The sequence below is a fragment of the Syngnathus acus genome, chromosome 19, assembly GCF_901709675.1.
Source record: "Syngnathus acus chromosome 19, fSynAcu1.2, whole genome shotgun sequence".
Classification (NCBI taxonomy): Eukaryota; Metazoa; Chordata; class Actinopteri; order Syngnathiformes; family Syngnathidae; genus Syngnathus; species Syngnathus acus.
The window spans coordinates 5,133,640-5,150,003 of record NC_051103.1 but is presented as its reverse complement, the minus strand read 5'-3'; the positions used below and the strand labels follow the sequence as shown (position 1 = coordinate 5,150,003).

The 16,364-nt window shown below is 47.0% G+C and overlaps 4 protein-coding genes across 15 annotated transcripts; 2 read left to right on the top strand and 2 right to left on the bottom strand.

Moving 5' to 3' along the window:
* Nucleotides 1-256: 256 nt before the first annotated feature.
* mfsd13a (major facilitator superfamily domain containing 13A) lies at nt 257-3,838 on the bottom strand. 5 transcript variants are annotated; one of them, XM_037277533.1, is made up of 10 exons: nt 3,651-3,793; nt 3,188-3,242; nt 2,758-2,987; nt 2,619-2,698; nt 2,061-2,510; nt 1,861-1,981; nt 1,683-1,779; nt 1,421-1,592; nt 1,114-1,307; nt 257-1,033 (listed from the first exon to the last, which is right to left on the bottom strand). In XM_037277533.1, exons 1-10 carry the CDS (start codon nt 3,708-3,710, stop codon nt 792-794), a joined length of 1,701 nt encoding a protein of 566 aa, XP_037133428.1. In that variant the 5' UTR covers nt 3,711-3,793; the 3' UTR covers nt 257-791. The 5 variants fall into 5 exon arrangements, with proteins under 5 accessions (XP_037133428.1, XP_037133429.1, XP_037133430.1 ...); XM_037277534.1 differs by having other exon boundaries at nt 792-1,033; nt 3,625-3,796; XM_037277535.1 differs by lacking the exon at nt 3,651-3,793 and adding an exon at nt 3,343-3,398 and having other exon boundaries at nt 792-1,033.
* Nucleotides 3,839-4,399: 561 nt separating this feature from the next.
* mrpl43 (mitochondrial ribosomal protein L43) lies at nt 4,400-5,284 on the bottom strand. Its single transcript, XM_037277539.1, has 3 exons — nt 5,029-5,284; nt 4,860-4,966; nt 4,400-4,644 (listed from the first exon to the last, which is right to left on the bottom strand). Exons 1-3 carry the CDS (start codon nt 5,157-5,159, stop codon nt 4,442-4,444), a joined length of 441 nt encoding a protein of 146 aa, XP_037133434.1. The 5' UTR covers nt 5,160-5,284; the 3' UTR covers nt 4,400-4,441.
* Nucleotides 5,285-5,912: 628 nt separating this feature from the next.
* twnk (twinkle mtDNA helicase) lies at nt 5,913-10,023 on the top strand. Its single transcript, XM_037278399.1, has 6 exons — nt 5,913-5,993; nt 6,264-6,882; nt 6,973-7,675; nt 8,053-8,401; nt 8,466-8,607; nt 8,697-10,023. The coding sequence occupies exons 2-6, from the start codon at nt 6,283-6,285 to the stop codon at nt 9,015-9,017; spliced, it is 2,115 nt and encodes a 704-aa protein (XP_037134294.1). The 5' UTR covers nt 5,913-5,993; nt 6,264-6,282; the 3' UTR covers nt 9,018-10,023.
* Nucleotides 10,024-10,327: 304 nt separating this feature from the next.
* Nucleotides 10,328-15,982, top strand: lzts2b (leucine zipper, putative tumor suppressor 2b). Of its 8 annotated transcripts, none has more exons than XM_037277704.1 (8): nt 10,328-10,535; nt 12,036-12,509; nt 12,706-12,775; nt 13,496-13,921; nt 13,999-14,541; nt 14,665-14,787; nt 14,867-15,013; nt 15,123-15,982. In XM_037277704.1, exons 4-8 carry the CDS (start codon nt 13,523-13,525, stop codon nt 15,720-15,722), a joined length of 1,812 nt encoding a protein of 603 aa, XP_037133599.1. In that variant the 5' UTR covers nt 10,328-10,535; nt 12,036-12,509; nt 12,706-12,775; nt 13,496-13,522; the 3' UTR covers nt 15,723-15,982. The 8 variants fall into 8 exon arrangements, with proteins under 8 accessions (XP_037133599.1, XP_037133604.1, XP_037133601.1 ...); XM_037277709.1 differs by lacking the exon at nt 12,036-12,509 and adding an exon at nt 11,713-11,768 and having other exon boundaries at nt 13,825-13,921; XM_037277706.1 differs by lacking the exon at nt 12,036-12,509 and adding an exon at nt 11,713-11,768 and having other exon boundaries at nt 13,499-13,921.
* The last annotated feature ends 382 nt before the right edge of the window (nt 15,983-16,364 follow it).

The following is a 16,364-nucleotide window of genomic DNA, read 5'->3' as shown; positions in this document are numbered from 1 at the left end:
GTTTTTTTTTTTAAATGCTCCGAGTCGTGAGAATGGAAGCCAGTCTGCTTGTCTACCGTTTACAGCTAGAAAAGTGGGAAGTAAGAGATGACACTTCCCGATTTGTAAACAACGCTTTGCTGTGCAACACATCAAGGTGAACATCACGTGTCATCATAATGTCTGTGATGGAAAAAACGCTAATGATTTTTTTGTTGTTGTTGCAAATGTCATGTTCTTCTTCCCAGGCAAAATCATGCAGCAGCCACTACTTGACTTTTTGGTCATGACATTTAATAATTTTGGCAATGGCACATATACCTGTAATGGCGACTGTTAGCGCTTTCATTGGTCACTAGAATCACAAGACAATGGCAGTTTTGTGCAAAAAATAAATAAAACATCAATAGTATTTGAAAACACTTCAATGCTGTATGTAAACATTAACTCTTGCAACTGAGTACTTCAAACTTCACGCAGTCAAAATCAGATAAAATCCAAATATTTGTAAAACTGAGTGGACGTTCATCATAAACAATGAGCGGTTGGCAGTAAAAGTGTACTGGGCCCTCTTGACTCTGCAGTATAAATATATGTAATTCTCTGTTAAAAAATAAGGCAAGTGTTATTTCTTTCAACTATAACCAAATTTTACACCAAAAGTGCAGATCAATCTGTCATTGTGCTGTTGTCCCTTCCATCTTTGCACACAAGTGTGCCACAGTCTCCTTTGTGTGTGTTTTTTTTTTTAACTTCAAAGTCTAAAAAGACAACTAAAAAAAGTGTCTGTGTGCATCTCAGCGCCATCTACGTCATATGGCCTTCACGTCCACCATGCCGCCGTGTTGGGCGCCCTGCCTGGTGTTCTTGATGCCCTGCAGCTTGCGCCCATGCAGTGTGAAGCGTGACCAGGCAGCCAGTTGCAGCAGAGCGCACGTGATGGGCACAAACACCAGCATGTGGAAGCAACCCAGACGGAGCGGCGGCATCCCCGCACCTGATGACGCGTCCACAACGGAGTCCTTCGCCGGTTCCTTTTGGAAAATATCATAGCCTGTGGAGAACATTGTCAGCATGCTTGTTCGGATTTGATACCTCAAGCCTTTATATGTTTACAACGTTTACATAGCCCACCTGTGTAGGCGCACAGTAGCCAGGTGCCCAGGAGCGGTGCCAACGTCTGCCCAGGCTTGGTGAGCAGGGCGACCATGCCGAAGAGCAGCGCCGAGGTCGCCTGCTGCCGTCGGTTGACCACAAAGTCCTCGTCGACCAGGTCGGAAATGACCAGCTTCAGCAGCTTGCAGGTTCCCTCCGTGAACACTCGGTTGCTGGCGGGGGGGGGGGCGAGATGAGAAAGGACTTTAATTGGCTTACAAATAGTGTGGGGTGGGGCCTCTATTTTATGAGTGTAGGACTCATCATGTCAGTAAACAGAGCGCACCTTGCGATGAAGATGCACAGTAAATAGACGTGGTCTGCACCAGCCAGCAGCATGGCCACGCTCAGTGCCAGCTTGAGCAGGAAGAGCCAGCGGATGACCTGGTAGACGCCGTGGCGCTGGCACAGCGTCAGGAAGTACAAGTTGTTCAGGTGCGGCGCCACATACGAGATGCCTGCGCCGAACATCAAATAAACACAAAAGGTCGTCCTCACATTTTGCGTGAAGCTAATGGAGATCCAGAAGATTTTTTGGTTTTTTTTACCGAGGAGGATGGAACCCGTGGAGGCGGAGATGTTGTCTGACAGCAGGTGCTCCAGAAAAAGTGGGAAGAAGTTGTTGTTGAAGTGGCAGTGAAACACCTGAAATCAAAACGCACAGTAAAAAGACATTGTTAAAAATCAAAATGTGAGTGGAGCATTTAAATAGGATGATGGGATCACCTGGAGGAGGTTCATGGAGACAAACCACATGAAGTTTCTGTGTCTGGAGAGCTGCTTGAAGTACTGCCAGATAGTGACGGGTCGCTCTGATGAGGTCAAGGGGGCGTGGCCAACACTGAGCCTGTCAAGTGCAACAGAAAATGTATGTACACAAACAAACACAAGTTTTTTTTTGCTTTTACTTGTTTTGGCGAACCTACTCTTTGAGCGCGTGTGCTTCATCCAACCTGGGACGAACTTCTTTCTGAAAGCGTCGCCGTAGCAACCGAGAGACCACGAAGAAGCCCAAGCTGGAGAAGGCGGCGAGGGTCACGCAGAAGAGGCGAAAGGCGTAGAAGTCCTCCTTGTCCCAGAAGGAGTAGGACAGGAAAACGGACAAGGAGCCCATGGCGCTGAAGAGCGAGCAGTGGAAATTGAGGCGCGTGCGGTCGGCGGCCGACACGGCCAGGTCGGCCATGAGGGCGCTGTGATGGAGGTCCACCATGGTCAGGAAACCGTCATAGAGGCACAGGCACAGCAGGAACTGGAGGCCCGGACTGGCCCACGCCACCCAGAAGGCCAGGAAGGACAGGGCGAAGAGCGGCCCGCTAGACGAAAGCGCACGGAGCCGCTTCAGGACTACCTCTGGAGACGTCACCTGGTCGGCGCTCCTGGACCGCGGCAAATGAGTCAGTCGACGTTGTCACCTACACTTTTACTTTTACCTCCCGTGCAAAAAGCAAGAGAGGAGGTGGAGGGAGGATGCAGCAGACACTCACTGCGGAGAGCTGAGGAAGCTGCGATCGCTCAGCCAGCCGAAGAGAGGATCGTTGAAACTGTTCCACAGCAGGAACACCGTCTGGAATCACACGCAGTCTCAGAACAAGAAGTAGCACACGCCATCAACTCCTCGCTCACCTCGCCCAGCCAAAAGGAGACTTTGTCGATCTTGTAGACAGATACAAAGGTCTCCACATAGTAGAGCAGGAAGACATTGTGAAGGATGGACGTGAAGAGGGCCAAGGAGCCATAGAGCACCGCGGTAGAGATGACAATGTTGCCGTGGCAGCAGTCCGCCGCGCTCCGGCCCATTCTTTCTTTCCCCCTGCCGTCGCTCAAACCCCGGATGGTCACCGCCTTCTCATAGCCTGCAAAGAAAGAGACGTAGAGTAGCTATATTGTCATTATATAATTTAAACTCGAAACCAGAAGCCAGCCAATTGCCTGAGGGACAGCTGACACTGGCCCATATCAATTACAAAACACTGGTCTACATTGGGACCCTTACTAGCTGTTGCTGGCTGGTGGGCACTGCCTCCAAGAGGTCACACTTATCAACAAAACTTACTGTAACCAGACACTGCAATGAAACGTTGGCCCCGACGAGGTTTGTTGGCCATGCACTAACAGGACAACAAAAGGAGGCAAACTTGTCAATCAGCGCATGCAAAAAGAAAGAAAGTTTCCCACCACCAAGCATCAGACAAGTTTACTGTTCATTACCTAATATTAGTTAACAGTAGCATTATAGTCCTGCTTAAAAACTGGAACACCTGTTGAGTTTTTAGCAAGAATAAAGAAGCTCAAGTTCGAAGCGAAAGCTCAAGGAGGAATGTCACAAACATGTCCAAACTGATCTCAATAAATAATAATGGTGTTAAGGAAGTAAAATGTGCGAGTGGCTAACGCTAGCTATAGTTAGCCATGGTTACGTGTTAGCAAGCTAGCCGGTAAACCGGAAGCGGGTGAATATATTTATCGATTTGAAAAAAAATAGATACATACGACAGGGAGACTTAAATGACGCCTACTAAATAATATGAGCTCACGGGGAGGCTATCTTCGAGGGTCCTTGCTCGCTTTGTGGTCATGGAAATCCGTCGCGTCAAGATCTCGAACCAGTAAGGCCGGGCGTACACGTCATGTCAACCGCAGCGAAAAAATCTCGTCACCCTGACAACGGAGCATATTTGCGAAAATGAATGGCGGCAGCGCCCCCTCGCGGCAAAGGTGCTGAACTGGTAGTTGGATTTTCCTTCACCAAAGATGCGAGGGGAAATTCCCGTGATTAAAATATGTTTGAATACATGTCTCAATTTTGCATTAGTTTTATTAGTCGTGATATATATAATTTTTTACATGAAGCATTCCTGTTGATCTGTTATGGAGAACCCGTCAAATATGTGATGAGATTAATGTAAGACATTTTTTTTTAAATGTGTATTGCAACTGATGTAAATAGTTTTTTAATAGAATATAGTTCTAACGATCTACAGCTTTATAACAATTCACAGCTTTAAAATATAATGTGTGTGAAGCAGCAAATGATTATGATAAGTGTGCAAACCTTTATAGATTTTGAGAGTGTATAAAAAATAAAACATCATGGTTTAGTGACACCTAACACTTGTACAAGATCAATAAACTACCCATTATAAATGTTGCTTGTGCTATTACGTGAACTAAAATGAAATAAATATTGGATGGGCAAGCAAGAAAAAGTGAGCTAACAATTTTCAGCGTAAAAGCACCTGCAGTACTGCAATGACAGAGGCAAAATACTGTACACAAAACTTGATTTAATAGAAGAAATACCAAAATGTCACATTTTGTCATTATTCCGAGACGTGAGGGGACGGTTGGTAAAGGGATGCCATATGCCTTGGATGCTGGGGTTGTCTGTGTGGAAGGGCTTGCGAATGCGGATCACATCTAGGCCCGACTGAGAAGTCAACCTAGTGAGAATATCTGACACTTGTGAGGACGTTTTGCTCGCCACGATCTCTTCCCTCACGTTGCCGTTTACTGCGGGGCGGAATAAAAACAAGATTAAACACCACTCTGCCAAAAAGGATGAATTAGTACATAATAATTGGTACAACAAAAGATGATGTTCCCTTCATTATCAACGTATGATTGGTGACTGATTTACACTTAAGTAAATTAATTGATTTTTTTTGGGAGTATCTTTATATTGTGTGTGGATGTTAAAAATACTAGTAATAACCAACACTACTCACAGTATTCGGCCACAAGTTTGGGTTTGCTGCACAACTCGGGGGACACATATACGACGGTACCAGGGTTCTGTTTGGCATAATCCACCACTCCATTTTCAATATAATCCCTGTTTAAAAACAATGATGGTATTATGGCCATATAATGTTTTGTGGAGAAGGATGTTCTTACCTGACCCCTAACGAGCTAGCGCCCTTTTTAGAGAAGATTATGGAGATTCGCTTGAGCTGGCACACGTAACGACCCACACCGTTTTGAAGGACACTTTTCAGGAAGCGACTCGGGGTCCCCCTGGATGTCATCTTGATTCAAGGGGAAATGCAAAACGATTCAATCAGAGAGCATAATATATATTAAGACATATAACAGCATTGGCAGAGGACGAAATGAATGGTGCGCCAATCGTATATTTCCGGGCGAAACAAATAGAATAATTTTGTTTATGTTTTAATTACATAAGTGAACGTCCATCGTCACCATATTGATTTAGAAAATGTACATTGTGGTTAAAGTTTAATCTGGCTAAAACTGTTAACAACTAAACGAATATATTTTCATATTTAATGTGTTTAAAAGACTTTCCCGTTTGGTGCACGTTTTACACGGATTTATTTTGGTACTTGCACAGTCCGTCAATTCTATATTTTCGGGTGAAACATTAGTCAAGGATCGTATGTGTTTACACTCTTTGAGGTGTTTCAATAATTGATTTTGAAAATTTACAATGTGGTTAATATTGATTTTGAGAAAAATGATTAACTTTAGACGTATTTATTTTCACGCTTAATGTGTTTAACAGACCTTCCCGTTTGGTGCACGTTTTACACGAACTTATTTTGGTGCTCGTACAGTCCGTCAATTCTATATTTTCGGAAGAAACATTGGTGAAGCGGCGAATTTATTTTGACGCTTTAAAGTCTTTTAATAATTTTGGTGAACACCACTATTATTTCTATAAAATTACTTTGTTATATTTGTCAAGTCCCTGTGAATATCTAAAGTCTTAATGTAAAATTCGGTGTTTTCATTTTTCGTGCACGTTTCATACGGACGTGTTTTGGAAGCGAACAGAAAAGCCCGGGTTCTTGCATTCCGCATGGAGGACAAGACAGTGACGTACATCGGTGGCTGAACGCGTAAGATGCTTAAATTTTGGGCACTTGTGGAGTTAATAATTCCTTGTAATTATTCTCATTACGCCAGTGTTCGAGAAAAACACAGATCAAACGGTTTTATGCTTTGGGGAAAATTAAATATTTTTACCATTCAGGCCACATTTCTCGTCTGACCGTTCAAATTCAAGAGACACATTCTCAAAATTACACATTTTCCCACAATTATATAATTAATGGATATATTCCAAAAATAATCCAAACTTTACTGAGTTATCTTCTGTGTTTTTGCAGGATCAATCCACTTTATCCAATGTGGATGAGATTGCTACTGAGGGGTCTCTCTCAGGGAGGGACCCCAAAGTTGATCTCTCCAAGACATTTTTCATCCCCCTGTCTCCTCACTCATAGCAGAGCTACTTGGACTTTGTGGGCTTACACGCTGCGGGACACGGGCTCCTTCTTGTCCAGGGCTTACAAAAAAGATGCTAAATCCACAGTGGACTTCCCGGCCAGTCCTGTCACCGTCGCAGATATCAAACAGTACCTACGTTCCAAGGACGTCCCCTTCCACGACGGCTTCAGCTGCCTGCACGCTCCCAGTATTTTTGTTGACGTCGCTTCCAGGGCCGAGCGCTTCTCCCTGTTTGTGGACAAGACTACCGGGCAGTTCTTGTGCATGGACACGCAGGTGGATGGGAGCTGGGAGGACCTCCAGGACTGCCTGGAGGTGATGCAGGCGGAGGAGCGAGATTTCCTCAGTCCGCAGGTGCTGCTTAGCTACCGAGAGAGCGCCGAGGAGCAGGAACAGAGCGAGAGGGACGCCAGGGAGGTGAGAAGCATCTGGTCCGCTTCTGTGCCCTTCTCGGATCTGACAGAGGATGACGCGACGCTCATCAAGACTATGTTCCAGGTAAAGATGGATACTGGGATCTTAAAATAAACTCTCTGATACTTTAACCAGTGTATTTGTGTTTAACACGTTTTGCTGTTTTTTTTGTAGATCACAAAGATCTCTAATGCAACACTGAAGAAGTTTGGCGTGAGGCTGTTCAAGCCCACTAAAAGTCTGGTTTTCCCCTGGCTGGGAGGTTCCGATTCCTCCTTGAAGGGGCTGAAGCTCCTCTCGGCGCAAACGACGGAAGATGGCGCCGTCTGCTACAATGAGGCCATGGTCCCCAAGTGCAGCTCCTACAACAACCTGTTTGGCCTCCCTCTGCTGAGCCGCATGGACGCCAACGTGGTCCTGACGGGCCGCGAGCTGGACACGCTGGCCGTGAGCCAGGCTACGGGTTTAGCCAGTGTGGCCCTCCCGCGAGGCGTGGGCAGCCTGCCGCCCGCCTTGTTGCCCTACCTGGAGCAGTTCAAGCGCGTCACGCTGTGGCTGGGCGGCGACATGCGCTCCTGGGAGGCGTCCAAGATGTTCTCACGCAAGCTTGGCTTGCGCCGCTGCTGGCTGGTGCGGCCCGGGGAGTTCCAGCCCTGTCCTGTGGAGGCTTTAGCACAGGGAAAGAACTTGAACCGTGTTGTGGCGACCGCCATCCCCGCCGCGCACAAGTCTATTGTGTCCTTCAAACAGCTCCGCGAGGATGTGTACGGGGAGCTGATGAACACCGAGCAAGTGGCCGGCGTCAAGTGGGCCCGCTTTCCTGAGCTCAACCGGATCTTGAAGGGACACCGCAAGGGAGAGCTCACGGTTTTTACCGGTAATCGTTTTTATGTGAATTATTGCAATTTCCCGTTCATGATACGCAATTTAAAAAAATGAAGATTCATAATCCCGGGAGGTATTTTACAAGGCTTTGTTGAAAAAAACTCATTATGTCAGCTTTCCATGCAAGTTAAAAAATGTAATTACTCTTTGTGGCCACTAGAGGGTAGCATTGGACTGAGTTTTTGGGCCGCATATACTCAACACATACTCAAGTTCATTCACCGTGCTTCAACATTCAAATTCATTTAAAATGGGTCACAAAATAATTGGTCAATGAATCAGATATCAGATTTTTTTCTCTAAATTCATATCAGTCGGTCCCTAATTTGAATAGCCCTAACATTACTTGTGTTGTGTCTCGACGTACAGGTCCCACGGGAAGCGGGAAGACCACCTTCATCAGCGAGCTGGCCCTGGACCTGTGCATGCAGGGTGTCAACACCTTGTGGGGCAGCTTTGAGATCAACAATGTGCGTCTGGCCAAGATCATGCTGACACAGTTTGCCATGCAGCGGCTAGAGGACAACCTGGAGCAGTACGACTTCTGGGCGGACAAGTTCGAGGAGCTGCCACTTTACTTTATGACCTTCCACGGCCAGCAGAACATCAAGTCGGTGCTGGACACCATGCAGCACGCCGTCTACCTCTACGACATCAATCACGTGGTCATCGACAACCTGCAGTTCATGATGGGGCAGGAGAACCTCTCGGTCGACAAGTGAGTGACGGGGTGAAGCAGCATGCGGCTCACTCATCAACTGAGGTTATTTCTGTACTTAAAGGTTTGCCGTCCAGGACCACATCATCGGTGCATTCAGGAAATTTGCCACCAATTCCAGCTGCCACATCACACTCATCATTCATCCCAGGAAGGAGGAGGACGACCGGGAATTGCAGACGGCCTCCATATTTGGCTCGGCAAAGGTACGAGCTGGCTTTTTTCTAAGTACTTCATTCCCATTGGGTGATAGAGAAGAGAGAGGCGATCAGTGTGACCTTTTGTGACCCAATAGGCCAGCCAAGAGGCGGACAACGTGTTGATCCTGCAGGAAAAGAAGCTGGTAACGTGCCCGGGGCGCCGCTCACTGCAGGTGACCAAGAACCGCTTTGACGGTGACGTGGGCGTCTTCCCGCTGGACTTCATCAAGGCCTCGCTCACTTTCGCCACGCCCCTCAAGGGCAAACACAAGCTGAGGAAGGTTGCCACCAAGCCCGAGGAGAACGAGGGCGACGAGGCACCCCCAAAGAAGGACTCCGTCAAACGAGAGAAGGCGGATAAACAGCAAAGCAAAACGCCAAAGTCAACACGGGCTGCTAAGCAACCACCGACGTGAGGTGAATGAACTACGACCTTCCTTACAGTAGACAGTCACAATCAAGTGACTTCTGATATTGTGACAATTCTTACACTGGCACACCTGCAAATATTTTTAGTAACATGTTTCATATTGAGATGACACTACTGCATTTTTTTTTTTATATATATATATATTCGATATTTCAGGAGGGAAAAAAAATCACATTGCATTTGACTGATACTTCCTCCTGGCAAAGTCTGTGAATTGGAGCAAATGAGACTCATTTGAGTTGTTTGAGGACCAGTCCTTGATTAGCAGATGCATAAGAACCACATGTCCCCCAAATGCTGCAGGGCTGGACTGATTTGAAAACGTGATAAAATCATGCGTGCCGAGCTTGACATCAGCAGACGCCCATTTCAAATTCTTACTTCCTGCAAAGGAAACGATAAGATCGCCAACATGTCAACTGGATGGATTTTGAGGCTTTAAATGGCATCAGGTGGAACTAATGTTCTTCGTGTTCTACGTTCTCATATGACCCAGCAGAGCCAGTTTTGAGGGTGAAATGAGCTGCAAAATTGTTTCCAATTACCTCGCAGCTATTATGTGCATCCGGCACACTTTGGAATGGGGCAGGCTCACTCGGGGGCATCTGGAGACGACTGGCTAGGGGGGCTAAGTGTATTTTTTTTAACTGCACAGGGATGTTTGTCCTGTCTGTTAGCTGGGGCACCACGCCCACCGAGCAAATGGAGGTCATGTAAAAATATGGGTCACCTCAACACGTGGGGGTGTGCCACCTATGTCTTGTGATTGACAAGAAACATGGTGGAATTTTAGGTTAGGGTTAGAATAACACATTCTCTTTTTTATTTTTTTTTATTTTGCACAAGGCTGTGCTGAGGTGGTCCATCAGGCATGACCTCTTTTCGGCATAATTAGAATGCAGAGCAAAGAACAGGTTTGTTCCAGAAACAGAGTGGGAGTCCAAAGCAGGAAATGTTTGCAATGAGGCGTTCAAAATAAAAGCAGAGCCAAACAGTGGTGTAACTATTTTAATTAGTTTCTCCAAGTAATAGAACTGATTACATTTTGATTTTAGTTAGAATAAATGCTCTCAATTGTTAACCAGTTTCACATTTTAAGACTTTAGAATTTAAGACTTAAAATCCTTCAACAATACTCAAAGCAAAAATCTAAATGAAAAATATCTTATTGTTTTGTTATTATTTGCGTTTCCATGAGTCGCGCGCATTACGTCAAGTCCATGGATAAGTTTTATTGTTGTGACATCCGGATGTAGCTCGCTTTTATTTTGAAAGGACCGACCGGATGCATACCCCCTATCTTTTGGCGAGCTTGACTGCTGCTTGTCTCAGAACACCAACAAACTCCTTCATTGTGCGGCGTCGAATAATGATTTGTCACCCACGTAACTATTTTAAAAAGTCTCAAATTGGGCATTACTTTTTTTTTTTTTTAATTAACAGCAGAAGCAACTACGACTAATCTTGGATTCTTTGGTACCCAGACATTAAACCGTCGTCCATGGTAGGTAATCTACTTTTTGGGGGTCTAAAAAAATAGTAATATTTGTGTTATGTCATTGTTAAATGTACTTAGTGCCGTTTGTAGCCGACAGTAAGGAAGTCGCGTCAACTTTTGCCACTCGTCGTCGTCGTCAAGGTGTGTTTGTGTGCGTGCGTGGGTTCAATATTACGGAGTAAACGAGTTCACGTTGCCGAATATATTTCAACATCTGAACCATTTTTTTTTTACTCGAGAGACCCCGGGCGAAACGAATAGACGCTTGACAATCCTGGGGTTATTGTGTGTACAGTACAGGCAGGATATAACCAACACGCCTAAATATGTCGTAGTACCAATGTTAACCTGTTTGGGCAGTGTGGTGCCACAGGGCGTACACGCCGTTATAGTAGAAGAAGAATCTGTTCCAATTAATCGATCAAATCAATCAGTTGATTAGAATTTCTTAAATATTGAACACGTTGGGGGAAATTACATTTAATGCACCCCATAGTTTTGATGACATTGTCATCAAAAAGGCCAAATGGGTCCTGATTGGATAAAAGTAACCCACTTTAGTGAACAATATGACATTGATACTGAGAACGGTTTGTGTGCTCATTCTTTGTTTATTTACACAAGACAGGTTTAGTGAGTTTGACGATAAACAAAGTCAAATGTTCCCTGATTTTCTCTCCATCTCCCACACAGTTGATCAGGTCCACGGCATGGCGCGTCATTAATATGCAGATTTCTTTCATCTCTTTCCATATTCTCTCACTTCCCTTTTGATTTATGGCCCACTTTCCTTGTAAGTAGACCAAAACAGCACCCTGCGTCACCCGGCTTGATAGTTTATCTTCGAGGTGAAGCGAAATAAACAAAAACAGTCTCGAAGCCATGCGTGGAATGAAATAGGAAGTCAGCCATTTTGATTTAAAGCAGGCAGGTTTGGCCTTTTCCTGAGGTTTTGACAAAAGACAAATTTGATCCATATATAACAGACAGGTGGACAACACTTACATTAATAACAATGTAATCTCTTAATTGCATAATTCTTCTAAGATGTTGTCGGGGCATAAAAGTGGACTTAGTGTAAGTGGGGCGACCTCTCCCTGAGGTTGCGTGTGTGGTATTTTTAAATACATTTTTCTTCACGCCCCATGTGATTTTTTTTTTTTATGGCCTGATTATTCTCCAGCTGAGAGGCCACCAACTGGTCAGCACACATAATCGGCGACGTTGCGGTGGTGTGAGGTTAGTCGAGGATGTTGTGGGATGCTTGACGGTGGTGAAAGGACTTGTGTTACGTAAGGGCTTATGCTGCCTAAGGTTGGTGGTGGCTGTGGTCTCATGATTCTACATTGGGCATATTCCATAACCACCATACAGTAGTTAAATAAAGCACCGTGGAATATTTGTATCTGAACTCTCCATCGATGACAAATGTTACCATGATCATTAGCGGCCACTGTTAACTTTACAATTAATGCTAATATAGGTGAAATGTTTCTCATGTTGCAGGGTGAACTCTCCCAAATTGAAGTCTGGACAGAACAGATTCTGAAGAGATTGTTTTGAGATTAAAGTGTTATCCAGCCCCTCCCCGCTGGCATCTGTCATTAATCACCAGCAGATTTGAGCAGATTTAGACGGCCTATGAACACGCTCTCGGGGGGGCGCACGTCAGTGATCGGGTAGTACACGTTTCGAGTACAAGCACGCATCGCCGAAGTTGAGCAAACAGCCCTGAGCCAACTGATAACAGCATCTTCGTGTGAACAGCTAGCGGCATCGCGGATACTTCCCGTGGCGACTGATGTGCCAAGTGCTAACCTAACCAGAGGAACCGGATTGAAGACGTTTGACATTACCCAAGATGTATGCCTTTTTTTTTTTTTTAAATAAAATTCAGCCCCTGAAGCCAAACTGACTAGACCCACAACAAAAAGGTCTCTCGGCTTGCTTCAAAACACACAGCAAGGTTACGGCGTGAAGGTGCGTTTATCTTCCCGCTCACTCTTCATTCACGTTGACTCGGAAAATCCCCTCATTCGCGTGAGCCCGGCCACCGTGACTCACATTTTCCCTCTTTTTTTCCCCCCCTCTGCCCATTTGAACGTTTATGAGTGCGACTGCCCGGCTTCTACTGACAACAACATGCATTTTCTTCTTTCCTCTCGCCGGTCGATAGAGTGAAGATCAGCTTGCAGCGTTGGAAGGATGCTTTTATGTGGCCTTTGAATTCACAGCCCCATTGACAGGTGAGTTGGTTCCACGTGTGAAGAAATGTCAGAAACATTACTGAGTTACTCGCTTCATTTTGAAAGGCACAAGCAGATTGCTTGCTGCTCCAAAGGACGCTTTTAGCAACAGCGTCCAGTGGGAGCGTTGACCCGCTCACCCCCCCTGTATGCTGGCCTAGCTTTCTGCTCCCACGTCCGCGCCGCTTGTTATGACAATCTATATGAGGGCGTCTCATCTGAGCCATCAAGCACCTGCGCTATAGAGAATTTGGCTCTCGGCGAGTCATTGCTTTTTTTTTTTTTTTTCCCCTGAAGTGCCTCCCCAGGCTGAACCGATGCGTGGAGACAGTCGCCTTTGTCGCTTGCCAGCGTGCTCCAAACTGCCTCCAAAGGAAAAAAAGAGACTCTTTTGCATGTGCTGCCCGTCCAGCCCGAAAGCCTCTCAAGGCCCGTTTGTGCTGCTTGAATGGGCCTCATCAATGGGCCAGCCTGTTTGCATGCGTGTGGGCCATCTAGGAGGGGGGGGGCGTCGGTTCCAGTCTACTGTAGGTCATGCTAGTTTGCACTTCATATGGTGTGCGCTTGAAGAGCACAACACTGGTCGGTAGACTTGCTGATTTAAATGGACACAAGTTATGGGCAACTTCAGTGTAGCAATATTTGGAAAGGAACCTTTTTGTGGTGACTTAGCTTTTTTTTTTTTTTTTTTATGTACATATGCGCATTATTTACTTTCAGAAGCGCCGAGACAGCAGAGCGTCCAGCATGGCGCTTGCTCAGGCTCCGCCCATCCCCGCTGAACCTCACGACACAGGCCACAACGCACGTTCCCGCAGACGACACCGCTCGGGCCCTTCGCCGCCTGTCAACGTGCCGGCTGCAGCCCCTCTGGAGCTCACGCCCCACGCCTACCAGGAGCGTCGGGTTCGGCGGGGAAAGTCATTACCGGGCTCAGAGTCTCCTCAGGAGCGCTTTGTCCACAACCGCAGTCCTCCGACGTCCGGCAGGGGGCGGGAGAGGTGGGATTATGTTGACGACTGGAACGGCCAACGCATGGCACCCGCCAGCCCGACGAGATACCAAGACGAGATGAACGAAAGCTTGAATGGGAATGTCGGGGGACCGCCACCCAGACTCATACCGGTCTCAGGAAAACTGGAAAAGGTGAGCGTGAATGGCAGATATTTTGTCCAGGAAGTAACAGGATTATAATTGAGAAAGAGTTCATTGTTTGCATGTAGAACATGGAGAAATCAGTGCTGCGGCCCACCGCCTTCAAACCTGTGGTCCCTAAGAGCCGTGGCGCCATGCAGTACCTGTCCCCGCGACACAGCGCCAACGCACCAGAGATCCAAAATGCCCACCGGGAGCTGTCACCCTCCGGCTCGGAGAGACGCAGCTCGTACAGCGCCGGGCGGAGCGGCGGCGGGAGCAGCGGCCACTCTTGCTCACTGTCCGACTCGGGACGCAACTCGCTCTCCAGTCTGGCGGCGGGAGATACAGTGGCGGGGGGCCACTCAGAAGCGCCCAAAAGCGCCCCCTCTGCGGGCGTCTACGGACACTCGGACAGCGGCCGCTCGTCCTCCAGCAAGAGCACCGGCTCCGGCTCGGTCAGTGGGCGAAGTCAGCCTCTGTCGGACTGCGGGTCCGGCGGGCGCTCGCCGGGAATGGCGGACAGCTACGAGGGCGTGGTCAGGGACTTGGAGGACAAGCTGAGGGAGCGTGAGGCGGAGCTCCAGCTACTCCGAGACAATCTGGATGACAATGAGGCTGCCATCTGTCAGGTATCAGGAAATAGAGAAATAATTTACAGTCGAGGAGCGGCAACATGTTAAAATTGCTTCGCAACAAGTGTTGGTAGAAGTCTTGCATTGGTATACCTAATGAAGCGTCCGCTTCCGTTTGAGGCCTACGAGGAGAAGCACAAGCGTTTTGAGCTGGAGCTAGAGGAGCTGCGGCAGGGCTGCGCCACCAGGATGCAGGCCACCTCCCACAAAGCCCAGCGAGCCCAACAGGTGCTTCAGATGCAGGTGCCAGAACAGTTTCGCGTCGGAACCCACTAGAAAACGCCGTCGCCGGCAACCGCCTCTCGGCTTCTCTTTCTCGCAGGTTCATCAGCTCCAGCAGGAGAAGAAGAAGCTTCAGGAAGACTTTGCGCACCTCCTCAAGGAACGTGAGCAGCTGGAGGAGCGCTGCACCTCTTACGAACACGACAAGATTCAGATGGCTCCGAGACTGGAGGAGACCAAATGGGAGGTGAGCACCGCTGCTGTCCTCACACTTAGAAGATTGAAAGAACGAACAGAGGCAAGTAACCAGTTTTGGCAGTGTTGTCATCCGCTGTGCTTTTTTTCCCCAACGTCAGGTGTGCCAGAAGTCTGGCGAGATTTCCCTGCTGAAGCAGCAGCTGAAGGAGGCGCAGGTCGAGCTGGCCGGGCGCGTGAGTGAGGCCGGGTCGCTGCGTGGGCAACTGCGGGACGCCCGCGCCGAGCTGAGCAACGCCCAGGCCCTCCTGCAGGAGGCTGGCGTCACCGCCCGCGCCCGCGCCGCCGAGCTGGACGTGTGCGAGAACGAGCTGCAGCGGCGCAAAAGCGAGGCCGAGTTGCTGCGGGAGAAGTCGGCGCGTCTGGAGGACGAGCTGGCGCGCCTGCGGGAGCCGGATGGAGAGCGGGACGCACTCCGGGAGCTGGTCGAGCGTATACGTGGAGAGTTGGCTTTGGAAAGGCAGCGGGCCGAGAGGCAGGTGGGCGGTTTCGAGGAGGAGCGGCGGACGTGGCAGGAAGAGAAGGACAAAGTGCTGCGCTACCAGCAGCAGCTGCAGGAGAACTATGTGACCATGTACCGACGCAACCGCCAGCTGGAACTCCTCCTGAGGGACCTCAGCCAGGAGCTGGAGAACCGTGACGACGATGACGGCAGCGGCAATGAAATCGTCTTTGATGAGGTTGCCGCCACTGAAATTTGATTTTTTTTTTCACAGGTGGGAGCTTGTCTTGCTTTCCAGACGGCTTGGAAGTAAGAAGTTCAAAATGTTACTCTGAAAGTAATGAATGGTGAGGATAGCAGCCAGTTTAAAAAAAACAAATTTACTTCTGTAGTTAAATCATCTCATGTGCTACAGTTCTTGAATAGAGTAACACGTCAATATGGGCAAACTATGGCTCGGGGACCACATATTTTCTTAAATTTAATTAATTTAAATAAAGTAAGTTTAAATAAAAAAAATCTAACAATGAATGACTAAGACATTTGAATATAAAATCAATTCTATATTTTTGTAAATAGTTGCATAATTATATAATTTTAAACATACAAAAATATAGAAAACAAATTTAAAAGTACAACAGTAATACTTATATAATAAAAAGTACAGCGAATGTATTAGATTTTTTAACTTGAATGTTTTGGAATAAATGTGTTTTATGCTGTACAATTTCAATCAGAGAATTTGATTTTATTCAAATAAACTGTCTCAAATAATTGTTTTTTAATTTCTCAAAATTGTGAATTATTGTTTTCAAATAATCAAATTTGCATGCACATTTTAATTTACATTATTTTCAAATGATCTGGCGCCATCTCTCCATTAAAAGAAAATTGAATGGGG